We start from the raw sequence: 20,239 nt of genomic DNA, 5'->3' as shown, positions 1-20,239 counted from the left end.
ACCTTTTTACTAATTGTGTTTGTGTATTTGCAGGTTTTCCTGGGTAATGCAAACAGCAATGAGCATGTCAAGAATTTTTTTAACCCACCCATCCTGTCCAGGTTCATCCGCATTGTTCCAAAAACATGGTACCGTGGGATTGCCCTTCGGGTAGAACTCTATGGCTGTGATTTTGGTGGAGGTCTGGCTGCGAAAAGGACTGATGAGTCTGGGAGCTCTTAACCTGCCAGCAGTCATCATGCAGAACAACCTGTTTGTCTAGAAACCCTTAAAACAGTCACACTTAGTAGTTTGGATATGTGCTTTGTCAAAGGAACATAATGTTTTACCAACAGGATTGAGAGATTTCTCTGGCATGTGTTTCATTCCTACAAATACACATTTTAGAAAACAGCTTATTTTCTCTGAGAAAATCTCTTTTCAGCTTCTTTTCTCTGGAAGAAATAGTAGTCCCTTCTGATTAGTATTATCACTTCTTCATTATAACCAGTACTCTGTCTTACTTTTTACCTAATTTTAAGTCCTGAACCCCTAGGAATGGAGACTCTGGCCTTGATCCTGAGCCCTGGCTATCTCCATTTTGAAATGCTTTTGCAGCACAGATGAGGAATAGAAAGCTATAGCAGGTGGATGTTCTCCATACATAAGGCTTAGAGGGAAATCCAGTGCCGATCTGGAGATGTGGAACTGCATTCCAGCAGTACCTTGGTGAGAAATGATTGTAGGGGTGGCCTCTCCTCCACGTCTTTTGCCTGCACTGTGGCAAAGACAGGACATGTCTCAGCATTAAGGTATGTCCAGCCCCTTCTCAGAGAATGTGTGCTGGCATTGTTGGTTTGGTTCTTGCATACCCAGCACACCTGAATGGTGTAGATTTCACAGAATTCATCTTCAGTGCCCTGGAAAGAGAAAAGGGAGTCAGCAGTGCCTTTACATCCCAGAAACAAGAAGAGAAGTGATTTAACCTGACAGGTGATGGAACAGCAATGGGAGAGCCAAAACGAGAATTCAGAACTCCTGATGCTTAGTCCCATATACACTTTTAGACTGTTGGGACAGGGAGCTCCCTTGATGAGGAAAGCTTTGAGAACTGCAGCTGTTCAGTGGCAGTACAGCCTGGGGGTGGCAGAGGAGGATTAGATGAAACTGGGTAACAGAAACAGCTTCATCTTCTCTTACAATTTAACAGCATTTTTACTAATGGAAATACTCATGTGCATAGATTTTACATGGATATTTCCCAGGATAACACATCTGAAAATAGATAACACAGTCCATAAACTCATTATTCCAGCAGAATTTTAACAAAGCTTTCGGTAGTGTTCTAGACTTCTATCCTGTAAATTGTTTATTTGCAGCACTTCACTTATCACACTAGGTACCATTCAGCAGGCTGGATTTTTAAAGTAATTTGTCTTTGAACCTTGAATGATGTTAGCCAGTTTTATTTCAGTAGTTTTTAATTTCTTTCTCATACAGAGCATGCATTTTAAAGAGCAGGTATAGAACGGGAATGAAAAACGTGTAAAAAACTAAACAAATATTTTCTTCTGGTTTTTTTCTTTTTTTACTATGTCACAAACTGTTGTAATTTTCCACTGGAAAATAAAACTAATATTGTTGCATGAAAGGATCAAAATTTTGTTTTGTATATTTGCCTCTACAGTAGTAGTTCTAGTAATAGTGAAAGTATGCAACAGGAAAGTAAAATTTTCAGTGCCAATTAGAATTAATTTCACATGGTGAAACAGTGTGAGTAATTCCTCCATCTTTAAAGGTTGGTTTCTTAGTATTTTGTAACTGTGCTTAGTTTATTTTTGTTTGACACCACCATGAAATTCTAACACAAGCCATATTCACTGAAAAAAAGAAAGACGTGAACTTTGGAATGAGGTTTTACCTTGGAAAACAGTCGATAAATGCTTGCTAGCTTCAGCAGGACCAAGTTTTTATGTGATAACTGTGAAATTATTTTTTAGAAGGCAGTGATCTTTCATGTTCTAAATAAGTAATTAGTTCGTTATATATACACATATAAACACACACATGTCTAATTCTGTGTAAAGTTACATAACTGCAAAACTGATTGCAGGAGCATGACTCAGTCCATCTGCATCAATTTTACAAGTTGAAGATTCTGCTTCTGCTTACTAATGAACAGTGCTTTTGTTAGCTGGGTCAGATGTTCTGCTTGCATTTCCTCTCCAGCCCCTTGTCCTTCCCCAGCCTGAGCAGAGAGATAAAAAGCAAAGGCCTTGACATCGTGCAGACACTGTTCAGTGCCCCTAAAACACCCCTGTGTTGTGAACACTGCCCTAGAGACAAATCTAAGCCACAACACGCTTTGGGCAACTATGATGGAAATTAACCCCATTCCAGTGGTGTTCCAGCCTGCCCAGTGGAGCAGGGCTGTCTGGGCCCTGTGCCACCTCAGACATGAGACCATTGCTGATAACAAAATGTTCCCTTGCACAGCTGCGTAAGATAAGAGCTACAATAAATAGCAAAAGTCCAAACCAGTCACTAATGTGCCAGACTCTTACATACAGTAAGGCAAAAAGTATAAACCGTTGCCAATAACAGCTAGAAATTCCACTTAGCACACTCTGATCAGGGGTGTTATCTCAAAATCCTCTTGTCTCACATGGGACACCAAAAAGGACTGCAGTGGGTTGGCCTCAGCTGGCACTTAAGTCCTCATTCAGTCACTTGATGGCTTTCCCCTGGCAGGCTGGGGGAGAGGATTGGAAGAGCAAAAGAGAGGAAACTTGCAGGCTGATATTAAGGCAGTTTGATAAGCAAATCAAAGCTGCAGATGCAAGTGAGGCACAATAAGGAATTCATTTGCCACTTCTCATCAACAGGCACGTGTTCAGCTGCTTCTAGGCAAGCAGGGCCTCGACACACCTGGCAGTTGCTTGGGAAGACAAAGACCGTAAGTCTGAACATTCCCCCTTCATCCTTCTCCTTTCCCCCTGCCTTTCCTGCTGAGCACAATGTCACACAGTCTGGCGTATTACACCCACCCCCTGGTCAGCTGTGTCCTCTCCCAGCCTCTTGTACAGCCCCAGCCTCCTCACAGTGGGGAAAAGAAAAGGCCTTGGTGCTGAGCAAACACTGCCAGTACCAGCTAAAACAACGAGTGTTATCAGTGCTTGTTTGGTCAAAAAACCAAAGCACAGCACTATACAGGCTGCTGTGAAGAAAATTAACTCTATCCTAGCTGAACCACATACACAAAGTATTTTAATTTTATTAAGCAGCCATCTTAGATTGAATTTGCCAAGGCTTTTGAAAATCTATAGTTAAACCAGTCACTTCTGCAGAGCCTTTTACACATTGTGGAATGAAATTCTGTGTATGTTGAGACTATTTGCAAAATACACAAGGAGAGCAAGAATTCCTGCAGTTTTCTCAGAGACTGAAGGTGCACGTGACAGCATGAAGGTTAACAAACAAACTCTAGGACTGAGGGAGAAATGCGGTGCCAAAGTTCAGAGTAATACAGGAAATAATTTCTTCATAAATCTGGATGGATGCCTTCACACTGGCCTTTGATCCAAAGGTCCAAAGTCAACTGCTTTTAGCCTCAAACAGTGTCACAACGTAGTTGCTGCCCTCTAAGGCTCATTTCAGCTTCCAAGAGGCTGCAGGGTGTCCAAAGCTGACCATCTGCAAGTGACAATACCACATGGGTGGCTGTGCTTGAAGCCTTGTGCTTTCCTCACAACCACCTTTACTAGTGCAACCAAGTGTTTCCAGTTTCTTTCCAGAGGTGGTGGCTGTGCTCCTTCACACAGACACTGAAACTGGTTGTGTCTGCACTTGGATTGGAAAGGAATTGGAAGTATGTGTGAACACAGTTGAGCACCTCTGAAATAGATACTGACAGCAGCACCACAGTAGTTTCTTCAGAGCCTGATGCAGTTCCCACACAGGTTTGTACAGAGTGCTCTGTACAGTCTAGAGATGCAGGCAGTCCCATGTGGATGGGTACAGACACCTCTGCCTTTTAGAGGAGATGTAACCTCCATTTTTGCCTGTTTTTCTGCTGGTTGTTCTGAGTGCAACACATGCACTGCAGGGATCCCTGCACTGAAGCCAGGCCAGCTCACCTTCACCAAGATGCCCAGGAGTCTGCAGACTGGACAGTTCCTTCCACACAGCTGGTATAGCAAAGCAGGGTGGAGACAAAGCTGCACGGATTAAAGCCAATGCAGATCCTGTTTCTGCATCCGCTCAGAAACCCGAACTGTGCATCAGCACAGATGCAAAGGTGAATCTGGGCTTTGGGGCTCTTCTTACAATAGAGATGTCCATGAGGGTGCATGACAAGAGCATGTCTGAGTGATGGGCCAGGAGAACCCTGCAGAGAAAGCATCAAATGAGAATTCATTCAGGACTCCAGACAAATAACCAATCTTTTGAGCATCCTCCAGCACTCCCTGAAATGGCCATGAATACTAGTGGGTTGGTCAGAATTTTAGGATGGTGCTAAGGGACAAAAGGAGGGCTTGCAACTTCACAAGCACTCACACTCACAAGGTGTCTTTCATGACAGGAGAAGATTTTTTTGGCACATACCTGAGAGAGAAAGGCTCTGCCCATGCCCACATATATGCTAGGGAAGACTGTTCATCAATATTACCATGAAGCACCAGAGAAATGAGATGCAGCACTGTCCTATGTGGACCAACTGCTATTTTGTATGAGTCAGTTATTCCTCTTAATCAGTGCAAAATATTCCTCTTCTTGCTGTGTTTATTCATGCTAGCTCTGCATCATAACCAGTTTATCCACCTACACTTTCCTATCATTACTGTGCCCCATTCTCCATTTGTTTGTTACACCCAGTGCTTGAATCATGCTTTAATTACAATCTCCTCCAGGTAGGGACTCCATCTTCTTGAATGTTTGAACAGCACTCTCCAAAACAGGCCCTGAGATCATTCTCAGGGTTCCTGGGCACATCTGTAACACCATTCCTACTGGGAACAATACTGTGTTAAGCCCACTGTGACCTACATACACCAAGCATCACGTAATTCAGACCAACCTATTTGCTTCTTCATTTAATAAAAGTACAGGGTATATTTCTTTTAAATGCTTGTTTTACTTTGTAACATCACTATTGTACTCTTTTTGCACTTGCCATGAAATTTTTTCCACTGTTTGTAGCCGACTTGAGTGGCTTTTCCATTTTTTCCTTGTGTAGCTGCCTGCAAATATTTTAAACAATTACATCCATAATGTCCATAATGGAAATGTATAGTGCTGCACAACATGACCCATCTTAGTCCAGGAGTTATTCTGATATCCTGTGGCAAGTAATTCCTCAAATTCAGCCATGAGTGCCTCATCTCTAACAGCTCTCTGTTCAGTCTGCGTTGGACACAATGCAGAGCTTGCTGTGGTGTGCAGGGCAGAAGGGAAGTTCTCTGCCAGAGGCTTTTGATGGTAACCTGTCTCCTAATGACTCCTGTGTTTTGGATAGATGGTTGTTTGTCCTTATGCTTCTGCAGGTCTTGAAAGCTTGGATTTTAGACTGGCTTCTGTATCAGCTGTGTTCCAGTGAACTACAACGCTGCCCCCACCCCCCATGCACAGGGGTTTTAAATTGATCCTTTCTGGCTGCATAATATTGATGAGCTTCCTGTTGAAAACCCCCAGATTATCAAAGAATCAGCTGGGGGTTGGAAGTGAGGAAGACACGGGCCTTCAAAGTTATATTTAGTCTACTGTTCTAACAGATTGCTATAACCTACAAGCTTTGATCTAAATTAGTCAGCCTGCATTTCAGAAATAATTTAGAGTTTTGTTTTGTTCTTGCTAATTCTGTTTCATTCCAACATAGATACTAGTTAATGGAGTCTACTTCCCCAGATTAGTTACAATGGCCAAAATAATAAAAAAAGAAAGTGGTTGCTATTTGTCACATTTCTGTGACTTTGTTCCTTCCATACTCAAGTAAAGACAAATCTGTTTTATTCTCTCTGTCTGGATAGTTTCTGAAATATTTGTACTCTCTGTCTGGATAGTTTCTGAAATATTTGTACTATCTTAGTGCTTTCACATACTGAGAAAACATTCTGAACAACAGCTTCACAAGAGTGCAGTTTTTGAAGTTTTTAATTTACAGAAGATTTTCTCTAAACAACTTGGCATGACTTCAGGAGAGCTTTTCATGCACATATATTTTATTAATTCCTTCACAATACACTGCAGGCCAGAAGCTGAGAGAAGAAGGAAATAAGTAAGATTAAGAAAGTGTGAAAAACTCTACTTTTCACAGTTTATGTCTTCCACCTTAGAAAAAAATATTGGAAGTGTTCAGGTTTTTACTATCAAACATGTTTAACCTTTCCTTACTTTTTCTAGTAGAGTGGAGAGATGGAAAGAGAAAATGTGGAGGAAGGCTAAGAAAAGAAAAGATAGAAATAAAAAATCAGGAAATAAAATTTTATCTTGTTCCCAAAGGCTGAAAATATTCCATGAAAATAAACCAAGGTGAGTTCTTTTGAGAACAAAACCAAAACCCTGAGAAAACATGGAGCACTTAAGTCGAAAATTTGTTCCAGTTTTTGGGGGAGAAATCTAGTTTGCCTGACTGACTGTGTATTTTTTTTAAGGAAAATGGCTAAACTGATGTAACTCGTTCTAATCCACTGAAACAGCAGTTGAGCTCCAGTGGCACAGCTCTAAGGATTGCTGGTTTGGAAAAGAGCAAGGCCACCCATGAGAGCTGGGAGCAGTGTGGAAGCTGTGGGAACTGCTGCCTCTGGGCAGGGCACACCAAGAACTCCAAGGTTTTGTTCTTTCCTCCAGCCCCTGCTCGGCACCAAGCAGCAGTCAGAGGGTGCACACCACCCTGCTATCAGCCCATATTCCTTTTTTGCCTGCTCCTGGGCACAGGCCAGCGGGACAGAGGCACTGCTGGGAGGGAGGGAACCCCTGGCAAGGCGTTTATCAGTTGTTTCGGCTCATTTCACTCTAACCGTGCTCTTTGAAAAGATCAGCCATTCCTTGCCTGTGGCTGAAATGGATGCCAATATTAGCAGGAACTGATTCTTTGTGCATAGGGTTTTGCTTCAAGCTAAAAGGTAGTGAAATAGCAATTTTTTTTTCCTCATAAATCTTACAGGTTTTCTACAGAAGAGAACATGGAGAAAAATAGAAAGGAAATTTTGCTAGACCCAGAAGATAAAAGCATCAAACCCATCCAGACCAAAATATTTAACTGTGCCTTACAGACAGCTTATGGCTCAAATCCTCTTTGTAGCTATGTTTACTAAGGCATGATTATGGTGATTACAGTAATAAAATATTAATAACTATATAATAGTAATAGATGGTAGTAAAATTCTGCACTACAAGGAATCTGTTCTGGGACTGAGAAGAACTTGCCCTTTCCCACCCAACTCCGTATATCCAGATGCCTAGGAGGCAGGATATGCAATTGCACAGGTGGGAGGCTTGACCCCTGGTGTGAATTTTCTCTGGCATCAGCCAGTTTGAAGAACAAACTGTAGGTATAAAACAGGAAGCCCTAGGAGTGGTAGCAATGTCGTGGAGATCAAGGAAGTGGAGCAAAGGGAAAGGCAAATCAAATAGATAGAAAGGAAGAGATTGAACAGAAAAACAGCAAATAGTTCAGAGGATTGGCAAAGCTATAGGAACCGTATTACTGGGCAAAACTTTAGATAATTACTTCGAATGCAATAGTTTTATTTCTTCTAGCTGATCAACAAGGTGCTGCTTTATTAAACCACAGAAGCGATTCAAGCTCTTATCTCGCGAAAGGGAAGAAAGCGGCAGCAGTCAGCGGCCGGACGCTCCCGGGCCTGGAAAGCCGGAGGAAAGGCGGAGCAGGGCCGGCCCAGGCGGCAGGGATGTCTCTCGGCGGGAGCAGCTCCCACAGCCGGCTCGCACCGGCCCTCGGGACCCGGCCCTGCCCCGCCCCTTCCGCGCGCGGCTTCTGGCCCCGCCCGCGGGGCGGACTGCCCAATCCGAGCGCGGTGTGTGGCCCCGCCCCACCACGCTTGCCAATCAGCGTGGGGCGCAGCGCCGCGGGCCGGAGCCGGAGCCTTGTCTCGGGAGGTGACCGGGACGCGCCCGCCGCCGGCGCCTCCGGCCCCGGGAGCGCCTCTGGCCCCCGGAGCGCCCCCGGCCCGGCCCGGCCCGGCCCGGCCCGGCATGGAGGACTCGCACGGGGGGCGGCCGGCGCGGCGCTCCGCCCGGGCTACCAGCGGCAACGCCTGCTCCTGGGCGCTGCCCACAGTGCTGCTCTGCGCCTACGGCTTCTTCTGCAGCGTGCGGCCGTCGGAGCCCTTCCTCACCCGGTACCTGCTGGGGCCGCACAAGAACCTCTCCGAGACCGAGGTACGGTGTCCCCGGGGGGCTTATATCCCCCCGCGGGGTGTGTGTCTGTCTGTGTGCTGTATGTCCGTGCTTTGTTCGCAGTACGGGAGTGCTGGCGGTTACCGCCGTCTTTTCCCTCCCGCAGGTGTTCAACGAGATTTACCCGGTGTGGACTTACTCCTACCTGGCGCTGCTCTTCCCCGTGTTCCTGGCCACGGACTATCTGCGGTACAAGCCTGTGGTCCTGCTGCAGGGCCTGAGCCTCATCGTCACCTGGTTCATGCTGCTGTACGCCCAGCGGCTGTGGGCCTTCCAGCTCCTTGAGTTCTTCTACGGGATGGGGACTGCCACCGACATCGCCTATTACTCCTACATCTACAGTGTCGTCGATATCAACCTGTACCAGCAGGTCACCAGCTACTGCCGAAGTGCCACCCTGGTGGGCTACACAGTGGGCTCGGTGTCTGGGCAGGTCCTTGTGTCCATGGCGGGATGGTCCCTCTTCAGCTTGAACGTTGTCTCCTTAACTAGCATATCCATTGCCTTTGCCACGGCGTGGTTCCTGCCCATGCCGCAGAAAAGCCTTTTCTTTCACCACTTCTCAAGTCAGCGGCTTAGTTGTGAAATGAAGGTCATGGACTGTAAAAATGGAGCTGCTGTCCAAGATCATCCCGACGTGCAGAGGGCACCTGGCTGGGAGGATGAGACAAAAGTCCCCTTAAATGGGGAGGGTCATCCAGCAGAGAAGCAGGTGAGTTGTGCCCTGAGTTTACAGGAGTAGAAGATGCCATACTGACGTGGTTGTCACGCATGCATATATATGTATGTAGCAGTAGAGATGTAATATCTCTTATACATATCTCATAACAGCAAAAAAGTATTCCTTTACATATCCCTCTTCCTTGCTTAGGGCACAGGGAGAATTATTACTGGCATCCTTTTCTGTTTGAGCATAGTAGGTTGCTCCTTAGTTTTTCTGAAACTGCTCTTCATGTCTCACCAAGGCTGTAGTTTGAATGCTCTGGGCATCAGATTGCCATCCAGTGGTACAAACAAGGGACGTCTCTGGGACACTAACTCTGTGTGTGCTTCTGGATGCACCCAGTGACTTGCAGAAAAGAGGCAGTTCTTCATGTACTCAGATTTTGGCATTGTTACTCCAGCTGTTGTGTGAGCTGTGCTGCAATATGCTGTGTAATAATTGGGGTTTACCATATGATCCTGGAAGGAAGCTGCTCTAGGAAGGAAACTGTAGCAATTCTTGGAGGCACTTGGAAGCAGACATTGATTAGTAATACAAAGGCAGAATGTGAGAAATTGCAGGAAGCACATCTGCATGGTATCTACTAGATACAGCCTCTGAGAATGCCAAGGCAGTGCCCTGACTTGTGGCTTTTGTGGGCTGCGTAACTTGGCAAAGTCATTTGTACAAAACAAGTGCAGGGACTCTTGCTTGGTGGAGAGAGGTGCTGGTTCCCACCATGGGTGAGCAGCCTCCAGTTTTGGGGCCCAGAGTGAGTGTGTGGTTTGCCTGCTGGGCAGGTCCCTGCTGGCCTCATTGCTCCAGGGAATGCAAATATGTGAAGATTCCTGGCAGGGGGATTCGAGGCCCTGGGGAGAGTCAGCCTTGCTCCTCAGACAGAAGGAGGCTGTACTGGTTCTGAGGACAAGCACAGCTGCTGGATTAGTCAGCAGTGGGTATTTCTTAGCAAGTAAGCCACAGTTAGCTGGTTTGCGGGAGGCAGCATCCAGGGCTGCTTTCTGCTTCTCCAGCTGCAGCTGGGAATTAAAGGTATTAACATTCCAGGGACTTAATCCTACTCCATCCAGCACGATCATGTGTGACCAAGGATATTTTTACCCGAGTTATGCTTGCATGTTGAAGGGTATTTGTTAAGACAAATTCTGTGCCATAAACATATAACTTATCCATCCCTTTTGTTTACCTTACTCCTCTCCTGAGAGAGTATGTGTAGTACCAAAGTAGTGGGGAAAAGTTTAGAAAAGGAGAGAGTACACCTGCCTAACTCCCCTGAGGTCCCTTATACCAGGTGCTGAAGGCTGAGAAGCATCGGAGTGTGATGATTGTCCTTCTTGCTGAGGTAACAGCAACCATATTTCACAAACATGGATGGCTGAAGGAATAATTGTACTGGAGAGGCGCTGCCAGAGCAGGGCAGGTGTGCCTTTCTGCCTTACCAGACACTCGCTCGGGGCTGAGCAGCCAAATCAGTTTTTGGGCTGTGTGTGACTGTTCCCTTCTCTTGTTTTCCTGTGTCTGATCTTGTGCTTTGTGTGAAATCGTCGGTGTGGGAGTTACGTGTAAGGTCACATTGCCACAAGCTCACTTCTTCCCAAGTTACTCCGCTGTGTTTTGGAGGAATGGTATCCACATACAGAGCAAGAGTTACACCACTGGCAAGGCACCGGTGGGACTGTGTGGTGTTTAATAAAGATGCTTAGAAATCAGTGACACTTGAAGGAGTGGAAGAAAGGAAGTTCAGGACAGGTTTCAGGCTGTGGTCTTTTGGAGTTTTAGTAGAAACCTTCTGAAATGAGTTTTATTGCTCATGGAAAATAGTACTTCCCAGGAACACACTGCATGATTCCCCCAGGGAAAGGGCATAATGCCAAGAGCTCAAAGTTGCTGCTGCTCTCTGGAAACCACTCTGAAACTGGGCATGTGACAGCACAATGTGCAATAGCTCAGTCCTGTGACAATGCTGTGTGTTTCCCTGCCGGGAATCCAAGTTCACAGGGGCCTGAGGTGCTGTGTGGGCCTCGGGGCTCTGCCCAGTCTCACATTAAGTAACTGCTCCGCCTACTCAGACCAGAAGGGTCTTGCCCTACAGAGTCTACACTGTCTGTACATGTGTGCGTGTGTGCAGTGAATGTAACCAGGAACTTTTGTCTACAAAGACATGCTCTTTTCCTCTGCTGCTGTTGACATAAAGTGATAAAGAACTGTAATTTTATGTAAAAAGCAGCTGTAATAGTCTGTATGTAAAAAGATAGTAAGAACTGTAATATCTGTATGTAAAAAGCAATTTTGATTACTGTCATCCCCTGTTGCTAGAATTGATCTATTTTCAGTTATTTTTAAGGGTCTGCCCCCTTGCATGCTCTTTCTAGAAAGATTCAGAGTGGAAAGCTTTATTTTTTATCTCCTGCCATTTGTCAGGGCACTTGTATGTGCAGGACCTGCCATTTGCAACAGTAGTGTCTGGTCAAGTAGCTTCTCTTTCCCTTTATATCCCCAGGTGACATCTCTCACCTTCTTGAAGCCCTGGTGAGCTTTAACAGGGGTAGAGTGTGTGGTAATGAACTTGCTTCTTTGAGTATTGATAAACTCACAATGCCTGTTGGGGACAGATGCAGTTCCCTGTGCTACAAAATTTGGTTGAATTTGAATCAGGAGTTAAAAGTGTCAGTGATACTTTTTGCCTTTATGATGTAAATGGCTGGCTTCCAATCCTGTCTTGTCAAAGTGGATATTGTGTCCTGTTCTCTGGTGTTTCTTCTGTGGTACCCTTCAGTTGCTCCCATAACACGTGGCAGTCCGTGCTGTCTGTCAGGGAGAGCCAGAGATGGGGAGGTGCTTGGGACTGAACCCTTCCCCTGCACGTAAGGCTATGGCCCTGTTTGGCACAGAGATTGTGGGATGAGAAAGCTTTTTATGCATTACTGTGTGGGGTTTGTATCCTAGAGTGGCATTGTCACTCACCAGTGATCAGACCACCTGAAAGGGACAATTTTGTGGTGTAGTGTGAAGTGTTCATAAACAAAGACTTAACATTTCTCTCCCCTTCCTTCTCCAATCTGTGCAGAAGCAGAAAGTAGACATCGCAAAGGTGCTCAAAGACCTCTGGCAGGACTTCGTGCAGTGCTACTCCTCCAGGACCATGCTCTGCTGGTCTGTGTGGTGGGCACTGTCCACCTGTGGCTACTTTCAGGTCATCAACTATGCTCAGGGCCTGTGGGAGATGGTGCTGCCTTCTCACAACGCGGACATCTACAATGGTGCTGTGGAGGCAGCCTCGACACTCCTAGGTAAGCTTCCTGTTTAGCTCCGGCTCTGCTGTGAGAAATGTCTTGTTTCCCTCAAGGTCACTAGAGTGTGATTTGGAAGGGCCATGCATTCCCCCAAGCATGCAAGGAGAGGTAAACCCTGGCATTTGGGCTGAGCCTTCCCTGACATGCATGGGTAAGGTGCTCTGTGAGTTAGTCATGGAAGCAGCCCTGATTCTTGTAATCCAGTACGTAGGTGTTTAGAGGAACCTCCCAAGGCAATCATCATTCTGAAATACTTGGCACAAGGCCCCAGGCATGTGGCTGACTGTCTGCTCTTGACTGTCACCATGACAATGAGGTTATGTTTGTTTTAGCCACCCAGAGTCAGACATGGGGTCCTGTGCGTTTGGTTTTTCTCCAGGAGCCTGTGAAGGTTTCCTGTACACACCCAGCATGCAGTGAGCCATGGTTAGTCATTTCAGCACTGTTAGGAGCAGAAGCTATTAAGATGAAAGAAGTTGGTTGACTTGAAAGGGACAGGTAGGTCAGTGAACACAAGCATTTGTTTATGAAGTTGTTTAATACTGTTTCATTACCAGAACTAAGACAATACTGTTTAAAAAAAACTAACAAACCCTTGCAGAGGTTTTCTAGATGTTGCTGCAGCGCATCCCTTTTCTTTGATGGAGTCATTGTTCCATCATCTGCTGTGGGTATCACCTACTTGGGGGCAAAAGAAACCAAGGTACACAAATTATTAGTGCTTCCTTGGGTGTGCTCAGCCCCTTCTTGAAGTTCAATAGGAAGCTGTGGCTGCTTTATAGTTCTAAAAGCTGGTCCACAACCCATTGTTAGTTGAGTTTGAAACTGTTGGCAACTTGATGACTTTGTCTGTTCAGTCCTTGGTGTACTAAATCTGCCCTTAAATACCTTGCTGTCATACACTGCTTCTCCACTATAGCATGAGCCTATGGCTCTTGCTTCTTGTTTGGATTGGTTTCCTCTACCATCCTACCTTTGTCCCAGTAGAAGAATAATTGGTATCAAGGAAAAGAAGACCCATAATGTGGCCTAATAGCAGCACAATTTAAAAATAAAAAAGGGAGGGAAGGATACTCTTCAAACCTTATAATGAACATCTTTGATAACAAGGTCCCTTTTAAAAAAGCCTGTGAACAATGGACCTAAACTCATAAGACTGAAGTTTTTAGTTTCCCATTTTGATTTTTTTTTCCCTCAAGTATCATTTTTATAAATAGTTGAATCATTTTGGATGATGTTTTCAGGTAAATTAGCCTGAACTGCTCAAATGATAGAATCCTTCCAGTTGATAGAGATTAACTGCTTGAAAAAAAGCAAAGTTTAATGAATTTATGGTCACAACTAAAAGCTTGAAGTGTGTGACAGAACTGGAAGTCCTAACACCCGTTAAGAATGAGCATACAGTGACCTGACTTCCTAGGCACTAGTGCAAATGCTCTAATTTCTGATTTCCAGTTTGAATTTATTAATGAGCTGTTTCTTTGTCTCTGATGTCATGCCAGGGTTGTATTTTAGCACAAAATCTTTGCTCTGGGCCAGACAAACCACGTTTTTCTAGCTGTTCTTTGGTAAAGTTAAGCTCTTTGTTCTCTTCCTTAATTCTACAAGAACACAATGTGCCCATCTTTGCACCAAACCTGGCTTGAGTTTCATTCCTCTTGAAGGTGGATAATCTGAATTGCACTCAATTCAGTGAGGCATCAGACTTACAGAAGAACGTGTTGTTCACTCTTCCCCCTGTATTAGAAATCTCTCCTGCTGTGTCCTAGATCTGATTTGCCATTTTCATTGCTCTTAGTCATTCTGTGCTTACTTAGGAGCAACGTTTGGTAACCTTTTCATAAGGTGCTGTTGCAGTCTGTGCCCTGCAGAGGGGTTTAAGTTGGCATGGTGACTCAGGTAGCTGTCAGCTCCCTGTCGTGGGAAAGAAAATTAGGATTCCTTCTAGGGAGATCAGCTGACTGTTAGAGTGCATCCCTGCACCTTCTTTGGAGTGTGGCAATTCTTTATCACATTGGGTTGTGACACCACTGATCAGCTGAATGTGTCTCATTGAAGGACACAGGCTGAATGTCTTAATTTGGCGTCAGGCTGATACAGCCTTGGCACATAAGGAGAATACAATTTTGTGAATTGCCATGAGATCCTCATGTCTGTTCTCAAATATCAGAATTGCTGAGACAGTAGGAGCAATGCTCTAGGACTGAGCTTCTTTTTGCATTTCAGAGTTTTGCTACTGGAGGACCCAGACTTCCAAAGAACAAGATGTTAGTCAGACTTTAGTGGGAAAAAAAATCCTTTCCCTTGGCATAGTGCCATTCTTCACCAGTCTGCAAGACTGATGTATGGTCTGACAGGATTGTAGTCTTGTGCAAACTGGTGGTGCATAGGGAATCTTGGTGTGCTTGAAGGTTTTCTAAGACAGCATGCCAGCTAAGGGCTACAAAGAGCTTAGATAGTGCACTGTAGGACTTTTGTGCAGGGGTCTGCTGCTGAACACAATCCTGTTTTTCAGAAATGTCCTGTAAACCTCCCTTTGTCAGTATGCTGTTTGTCTGGTTTGCTGTGTACTGCCATTATGCTGTTAGTTGCTGTTTGGCTTATTTGCAGAACAAGGCCTACTTGGAATGGGAATTTTCTATTAATGTAATATGTATTTAGACTTCTCAGTAGTTGCAGCTATGATAGTGCATGAAACACACTTTGTCTGCTCATTGAATTGCACGAAATACCACATACTTTCCCATCCTCTGATTTGTCTTTTATCGCCATCCCCTCTTCACAAAATCCAGCCAGAGTTACAAACCTGGGTTGTAAAGGATTGTTCTAGCACAATCAATAGTGTTTGATTATAACCTATGATTAGGCTGCATTCCAGGAGATGTGGATTTTGACTCCTCAGTCTTAATCTTACAGTCCAGTGTGGAGATGACAGTAAATGTAGGTTTTTCTGCTTCCTGGGAGAGAGCTCTAACAGCTGTGCATTAAAGTGAGTAGTGCCTTTCTCCTTCCTACCCTCTGTTAAAGCACCAGTAAATAATTTGGTGAGCGCTTTTGAGAATCAGGCTTTGGATTTCTCAACAGAAATTTCCCAATTATTGACAGCACTGCCACAGTCAAGCACAGAGGAGTGAGTGGCAGTGGTCTGAGGCCTGGGGCTGTCATGCTTCTGGAGCCAGAGAGGAGGCTTTAGAGGCAGTCAGCATTGACCCATGTATTTTTTTCCTGTTTCTGTAAGAGTAAATGGGAGTTTACAGCAGTGTTCCAGGTGAGGGAGGGATCAGGAAGGAGAGCTGCTGAGGTGTTCCTACTTGTGCCCTCCACTTCATTCATGTTTGGCTGTTAGGGGCTATAGAGCTCCTAGTGCACCATCTCCAAATTGCTCCAACTGTAATTACTAAGATTTATGCTTTCTTTCCCCTCACAGGAGCAGTTGCAGTCGTTGTTGTGGGTCACATAAAAACATCCTGGGCAGTGTGGGGTGAAGTGGCACTTGCCTTGTTCTCTCTTCTTATTGCTGCTGCTGTGTATGTCATGGACACTGTTCATAACATCTGGGTGTGTTATGCATCCTATGTCGTCTTCAGAATTATCTACATGATGCTAATCACAATAGCAACGTGAGTATCTCTGTAACCTGAACTGCTCTCAAGGTTACAGCTGGTATGAAAGTGGTGCCTTTCCTGTGGAAAGTCTGTTGCAAGGGTTTGTGTTGTGATTCAGGTTGGAAACTGAGGCATGGAGATATATTTGGCTGGCAGTGTGCCCAAGATTAAAAATCTTGTGACACTGAAGTGAATACTTCTAAATATTAGATAGTGCTGATTGCTAGGGGGATGTTTTTCATAAATGTGCTTGAAGTGTTAACAAATGAGCAAAGGACAATGCTTTGCCTGGATTGAAGCATCAACTTGCCCTAACCTGTAGGAAAATTACTTTGATACTATTTGTCACTTTGGGGAGGAAAGCTTAGCTGGTTTTGAACCACAAAATTGCTTCAAGACAGCTCAAGCACAAGGAGAGGGGTGATGCTGAAACTGGCAATTGCAAAGGGAGCTCTGGTTAGAAGGATGCAAAAGGTTATGGACCATACAGCAACAGAGATTCAGCCAGCTGCTCTCTGCGGTCCGAGTGTGTTGCATCTTCTCCACGTGACCAGACCCTTTACATCAGACAGCTGGGCTGCTTCAGTGACACTGAAACCCACACAGATCCCTTAGTGGTGTGTTGGGTTGTTTGTTTGCTTTTAAAAAAAGGGGTTGTATGTGTCTATGGGTCTCTGCTAGCTATTAAGTTAGTCCATTGTGATCCTATTTAGAACAGGACACTATCTGTGCAAGGTAATTTAGCTGTGGAAAATATGAAACCAATCAATGTAACTCCTCAAGTTGCAAAGTTGTTCTGTCCAGAAACGTTCCTGCCATTTATGCATTCCTCTACTTTTTCCCTTATGTTTCTGGTCATCTCTTTCTTTCCAGGTTCCAGATTGCTACAAATCTCAGTGTGGAGCGATATGCCCTGGTGTTTGGGGTCAATACTTTCATTGCCTTAGGCCTTCAGACTCTGCTCACTGTGATTGTTGTGGATGCCAGTGGGCTTGGCTTGGACATCTTCACCCAGGTATGATAGATGTTCTTAACTTTATTGATGGGAGGTGGGGAAGGGAGGAAGATAAACCAAGCTGTAAAGCTTGTCAGCTACCGGTTTCTGGGTCAAGGATTTGACAGAGAAATAACCACTGAATCCTGATATTTTAGAATGGAAGGGAACTCATTTATTTTATTAACATTCCTATGAATCTGGAAACTGCTTGGTTTAACCACTTCTTTTTATTTTCTTTTCTCTGCAGTTCATGATTTATGCCTCTTACTTTGCGGTCATCTCACTGGTGTTCTTGGTCAGTGGCATCTGCAGTATTGTGGAATCTTGCAGAAGACAAGAGCAGGTGCAAAGCAGATCTCCTGAAAGCCAGTAGTGCGCTAAGCGAAGACTCTTGGTGACTACATATGAAGATATAGGTCTGTTTTTAATCTCTGCCTTTTCTTCCCAAGGCAATCACCTTAATGGTATATGATCCATATTTATACTATATTAGTAGCACATTTTAGAAGGTAAATATATTAGCTCTTACATAAGTAAGAACAAATATCTTCTTTCTAAAATGCCTTTTGTTCTTCTGTTGCACGTATGGGATGTGGAGCAAAGAACAGTAAGTTTTCTCAAAGAATGAGAACCTTGGGAGGTTTTAGTCTAACACTGTCCATCTGCAGACAGTTTTGTGATTGTCTGGTCAACTGCTGCTCTCTGTCATGAGGTGCTGCTACAGGGCAGAAATGAGGGCATGCTAACAGAGCTCTCTGTGGAGAGCCCCAGACCTGGGATAGGAGGTGGCCTGAGGACTGTGCTCTGGCAGTGTGGCTCTCACTAAAGCTGCCCTGTGATGCTGGATGCTCTGTTTTAAGGACTGGTACACTTACATTTCTGCATACACACATGCTTCCTAGAGGAGCTTGTACTGTTTTTCTGTTTCTGTCTATCATCCCTGCTGCCAGAGGTTTACCTTAGCTGATCATGGTTCTTCCCCAAAAACATGTGTCCTGGGGCAGTTTGTGGCACTGGTGGATGGGCTATTAGCAGCACTACTTGTTCCACAAAGGCCTGCGCCCAGGAAGGACTGTAACTAGAGGGAAGCTTAGAGGAAGTTGAAATGGGCAAAATGCTAATCCCCGGGACCCTTGGATAACTTTGCCTTTGTCCCTTAGGGCTGCAGGTTCCTGTGATTACAGGAGTCATTGCCTCACAACCCACAGGCTGGACTGTTTCAGGGATGGTGTACGTTAGCATACACTGAGAAGGAAGGTAACTCACAGAATTTTAAGTTATTCTTTGTGCCCTTAGAGAATTGTGTCTGTGGTGATTAAATTGACACCTTCAATTATGGTAGTTAGCAGAATAACTGCCTGAGGCTTTGGAAAATGACGATTTATGGCCTGTCATTTTTCCACTGTTATTTTAAAATGCCTTTATGCTTCTGGTGGGTCTCTGTCCACTAGTTCTACCTCTTCTTTCCACATGAGCAGAACAATGAATGTTTAGAGTGGGCAATCCTTTTTCTTGTCCAGTTTAAGCAATTTGGAACTTGCCTCATACGGTTTTTTAAAATATTTTATTTTTTCCAAATTGCTTCAACACTGAAGAGGAGTTGCAGAGAGTTGTCCTGGGCTTGGGCACGTGGGTACTCAGGCAGCGTGACCAGAACAGCAACAAATGCCTATGGAGTGTGCTTGTTTCTGTGCAGGTAGTGGTGAGTGTAAGTGTACAGGAGAGCTGGCAAGGGAGAAGGTGCAATGCAGCCTTTCCCTCCATGCCTTCTCTCTGTGTGTTCGTTAGAGCTCCTTTCTTCTTTCAGCTGAAGAAGCAGCTTTGGTTCATCACCTGCTTTTAGTGCCAAGGAGAATTTCACAGTATTGGGGTTGGGAAGTTGTTTTCCCCCTGGCTGGGACACTTCCCATCACTTTCTGTGAGCCCCAGCCTTTACTACACAAGGTGCATGATTAATGTGTTTGGCATGTGCTGCCTGGGATCCAGGGAGCCCTTCCAGGCCAGCTGCTCAGGGGAGCCCACTCCCCAAAAACTTTTCTTTCTGCACACTGCCTCTTGAAATAGCCCCCTAAAGAGGGGCTCAGCTGCACTGGCATTTACACATGTGAACTTAACTGCCTTATCCTGAAATGGAAACTTGAAGCCACCCATGTAAATATTCCTTTCTCTGTGGTTTTTTGTTTTAAAAAAAATAAAATCTGAAGCCATGAAATGCTAGCTGATAAGCTGTCCTGGGATGGGATAGTCTGTCCTTTGAGTTTCTTGGTCTGATGGCAGTTGAAACAAAGCAAGGGGAATGGGTACACAGCACTCCTATCAAGTGACCAAAAGGAGCAGCTCAATTTTAATCATACTTTTCCTACAGAGGTCAAATCTTTGACGGGGAACAGCGCAGTTGTTTTAAAAGGAAGTCACAAATTAACTAATGACTTACAGCAATATCAGTGATTTTTGTACCAAAGTAATGAAACTGTGGTAGAAAGGCTTCTTACGCTGTGTATGTCCACAGACCCACAAGGTGTGGAAGCCACACCTGGATGTCATTCAGGTTCTGAGCTCTGCTATTGCTTTGGTGATGAGGTGACTGTAGAGCCTGATTGGAGCTGTATGCAGAGTTAACAGTGATGCCTAGGAAAACCTGTAACCATGTGGATGTTGTTGGTTTCTAATTAAACAGCTATTTTTGTTAAATAAAAATACTCTGAGCTATCCTGTGTGGAAGATGTTTTTTTTTTCTATTTTGATTCCCTGCTGATCATTACACTGCTGCTGCAGGTTATTCTGAGCATCTTTGTAAATAAAAACAGTCTAAAACAAAACATACAAAAAGAAGCAACGCTTCAAGAAGCTGATAATTGATGGCTGGCTTGTGTAGGTTTGCATAACTCTGTGCAAGTGTCTTGTTTTGGGGATTCTAAATGCTGAGCAGTCCATAAGCACCACTCTAATTCCAGTGCAGACTGGTCTGCAGAAGGAGATTATCACTCACAATGCAGGGTAGCCCTGGTCAGGACGCTTCAGTCTAACTGGGGGTGAGAGTACAGGAAAGCAGGTGTAGGGTTTTCTTGCAGGAAGACCTTTCTACTTACATGGACCTAATTGCAAAGTTGAGGCCTTAAAGGAGAAATGCTGTAAGCTCCCCATCCTGGCACACCCTGCCTTGGATATGGCTTGTACCTCATAGTACAGGGTGGAGGGCACAGTGGTTTGTGTGGATAAGTAGCCC

At 44.8% G+C, this 20,239-nt stretch overlaps 2 protein-coding genes across 5 annotated transcripts in view; both read left to right on the top strand.

Annotated features, from left to right (window-relative positions):
* F5 (coagulation factor V) overlaps nucleotides 1-1,630 on the top strand; it is a 37,344-nt gene extending 35,714 nt beyond the window's left edge. For all 3 annotated transcript variants that reach the window (XM_026792849.2, XM_005486164.4, XM_074534718.1), the window contains one exon: nucleotides 34-1,630. In XM_026792849.2, coding sequence (XP_026648650.2) covers nucleotides 34-222 — 189 coding nt within the window. In that variant the 3' untranslated portion in view covers nucleotides 223-1,630. The remainder of the gene's footprint in view (nucleotides 1-33) is intronic.
* A 6,164-nt stretch (nucleotides 1,631-7,794) lies between these two features.
* Nucleotides 7,795-19,722, top strand: SLC19A2 (solute carrier family 19 member 2). Of its 2 annotated transcripts, XM_026792851.2 has the most exons (7): nucleotides 8,043-8,379; nucleotides 8,504-9,109; nucleotides 12,186-12,408; nucleotides 15,839-16,031; nucleotides 16,890-17,031; nucleotides 17,261-17,429; nucleotides 18,174-19,722. In XM_026792851.2, the coding sequence occupies exons 1-6, from the start codon at nucleotides 8,194-8,196 to the stop codon at nucleotides 17,384-17,386; spliced, it is 1,476 nt and encodes a 491-aa protein (XP_026648652.2). In that variant the 5' UTR covers nucleotides 8,043-8,193; the 3' UTR covers nucleotides 17,387-17,429; nucleotides 18,174-19,722. The 2 variants fall into 2 exon arrangements, with proteins under 2 accessions (XP_005486219.2, XP_026648652.2); XM_005486162.4 differs by having other exon boundaries at nucleotides 7,795-8,379; nucleotides 17,261-19,722.
* The last annotated feature ends 517 nt before the right edge of the window (nucleotides 19,723-20,239 follow it).

Source organism: Zonotrichia albicollis, chromosome 2, assembly GCF_047830755.1.
Source record: "Zonotrichia albicollis isolate bZonAlb1 chromosome 2, bZonAlb1.hap1, whole genome shotgun sequence".
NCBI classification, from domain to species: domain Eukaryota; kingdom Metazoa; phylum Chordata; class Aves; order Passeriformes; family Passerellidae; genus Zonotrichia; species Zonotrichia albicollis.
This window is presented reverse-complemented; position numbering and strand designations above follow the sequence as displayed.

Excerpts from the sequence above, each read along its gene's own strand:
- SLC19A2 (XM_005486162.4), top strand. The coding sequence starts at position 8,194 with ATGGAGGACTCGCACGGGGGGCGGCCGGCGCGGCGCTCCGCCCGGGCT. Across the intron at positions 9,110-12,185 it reads GTCATCCAGCAGAGAAGCAG|AAGCAGAAAGTAGACATCGC; the intron begins GTGAGTTGTGCC and ends CAATCTGTGCAG. Across the intron at positions 12,409-15,838 it reads GGCAGCCTCGACACTCCTAG|GAGCAGTTGCAGTCGTTGTT; the intron begins GTAAGCTTCCTG and ends TTCCCCTCACAG.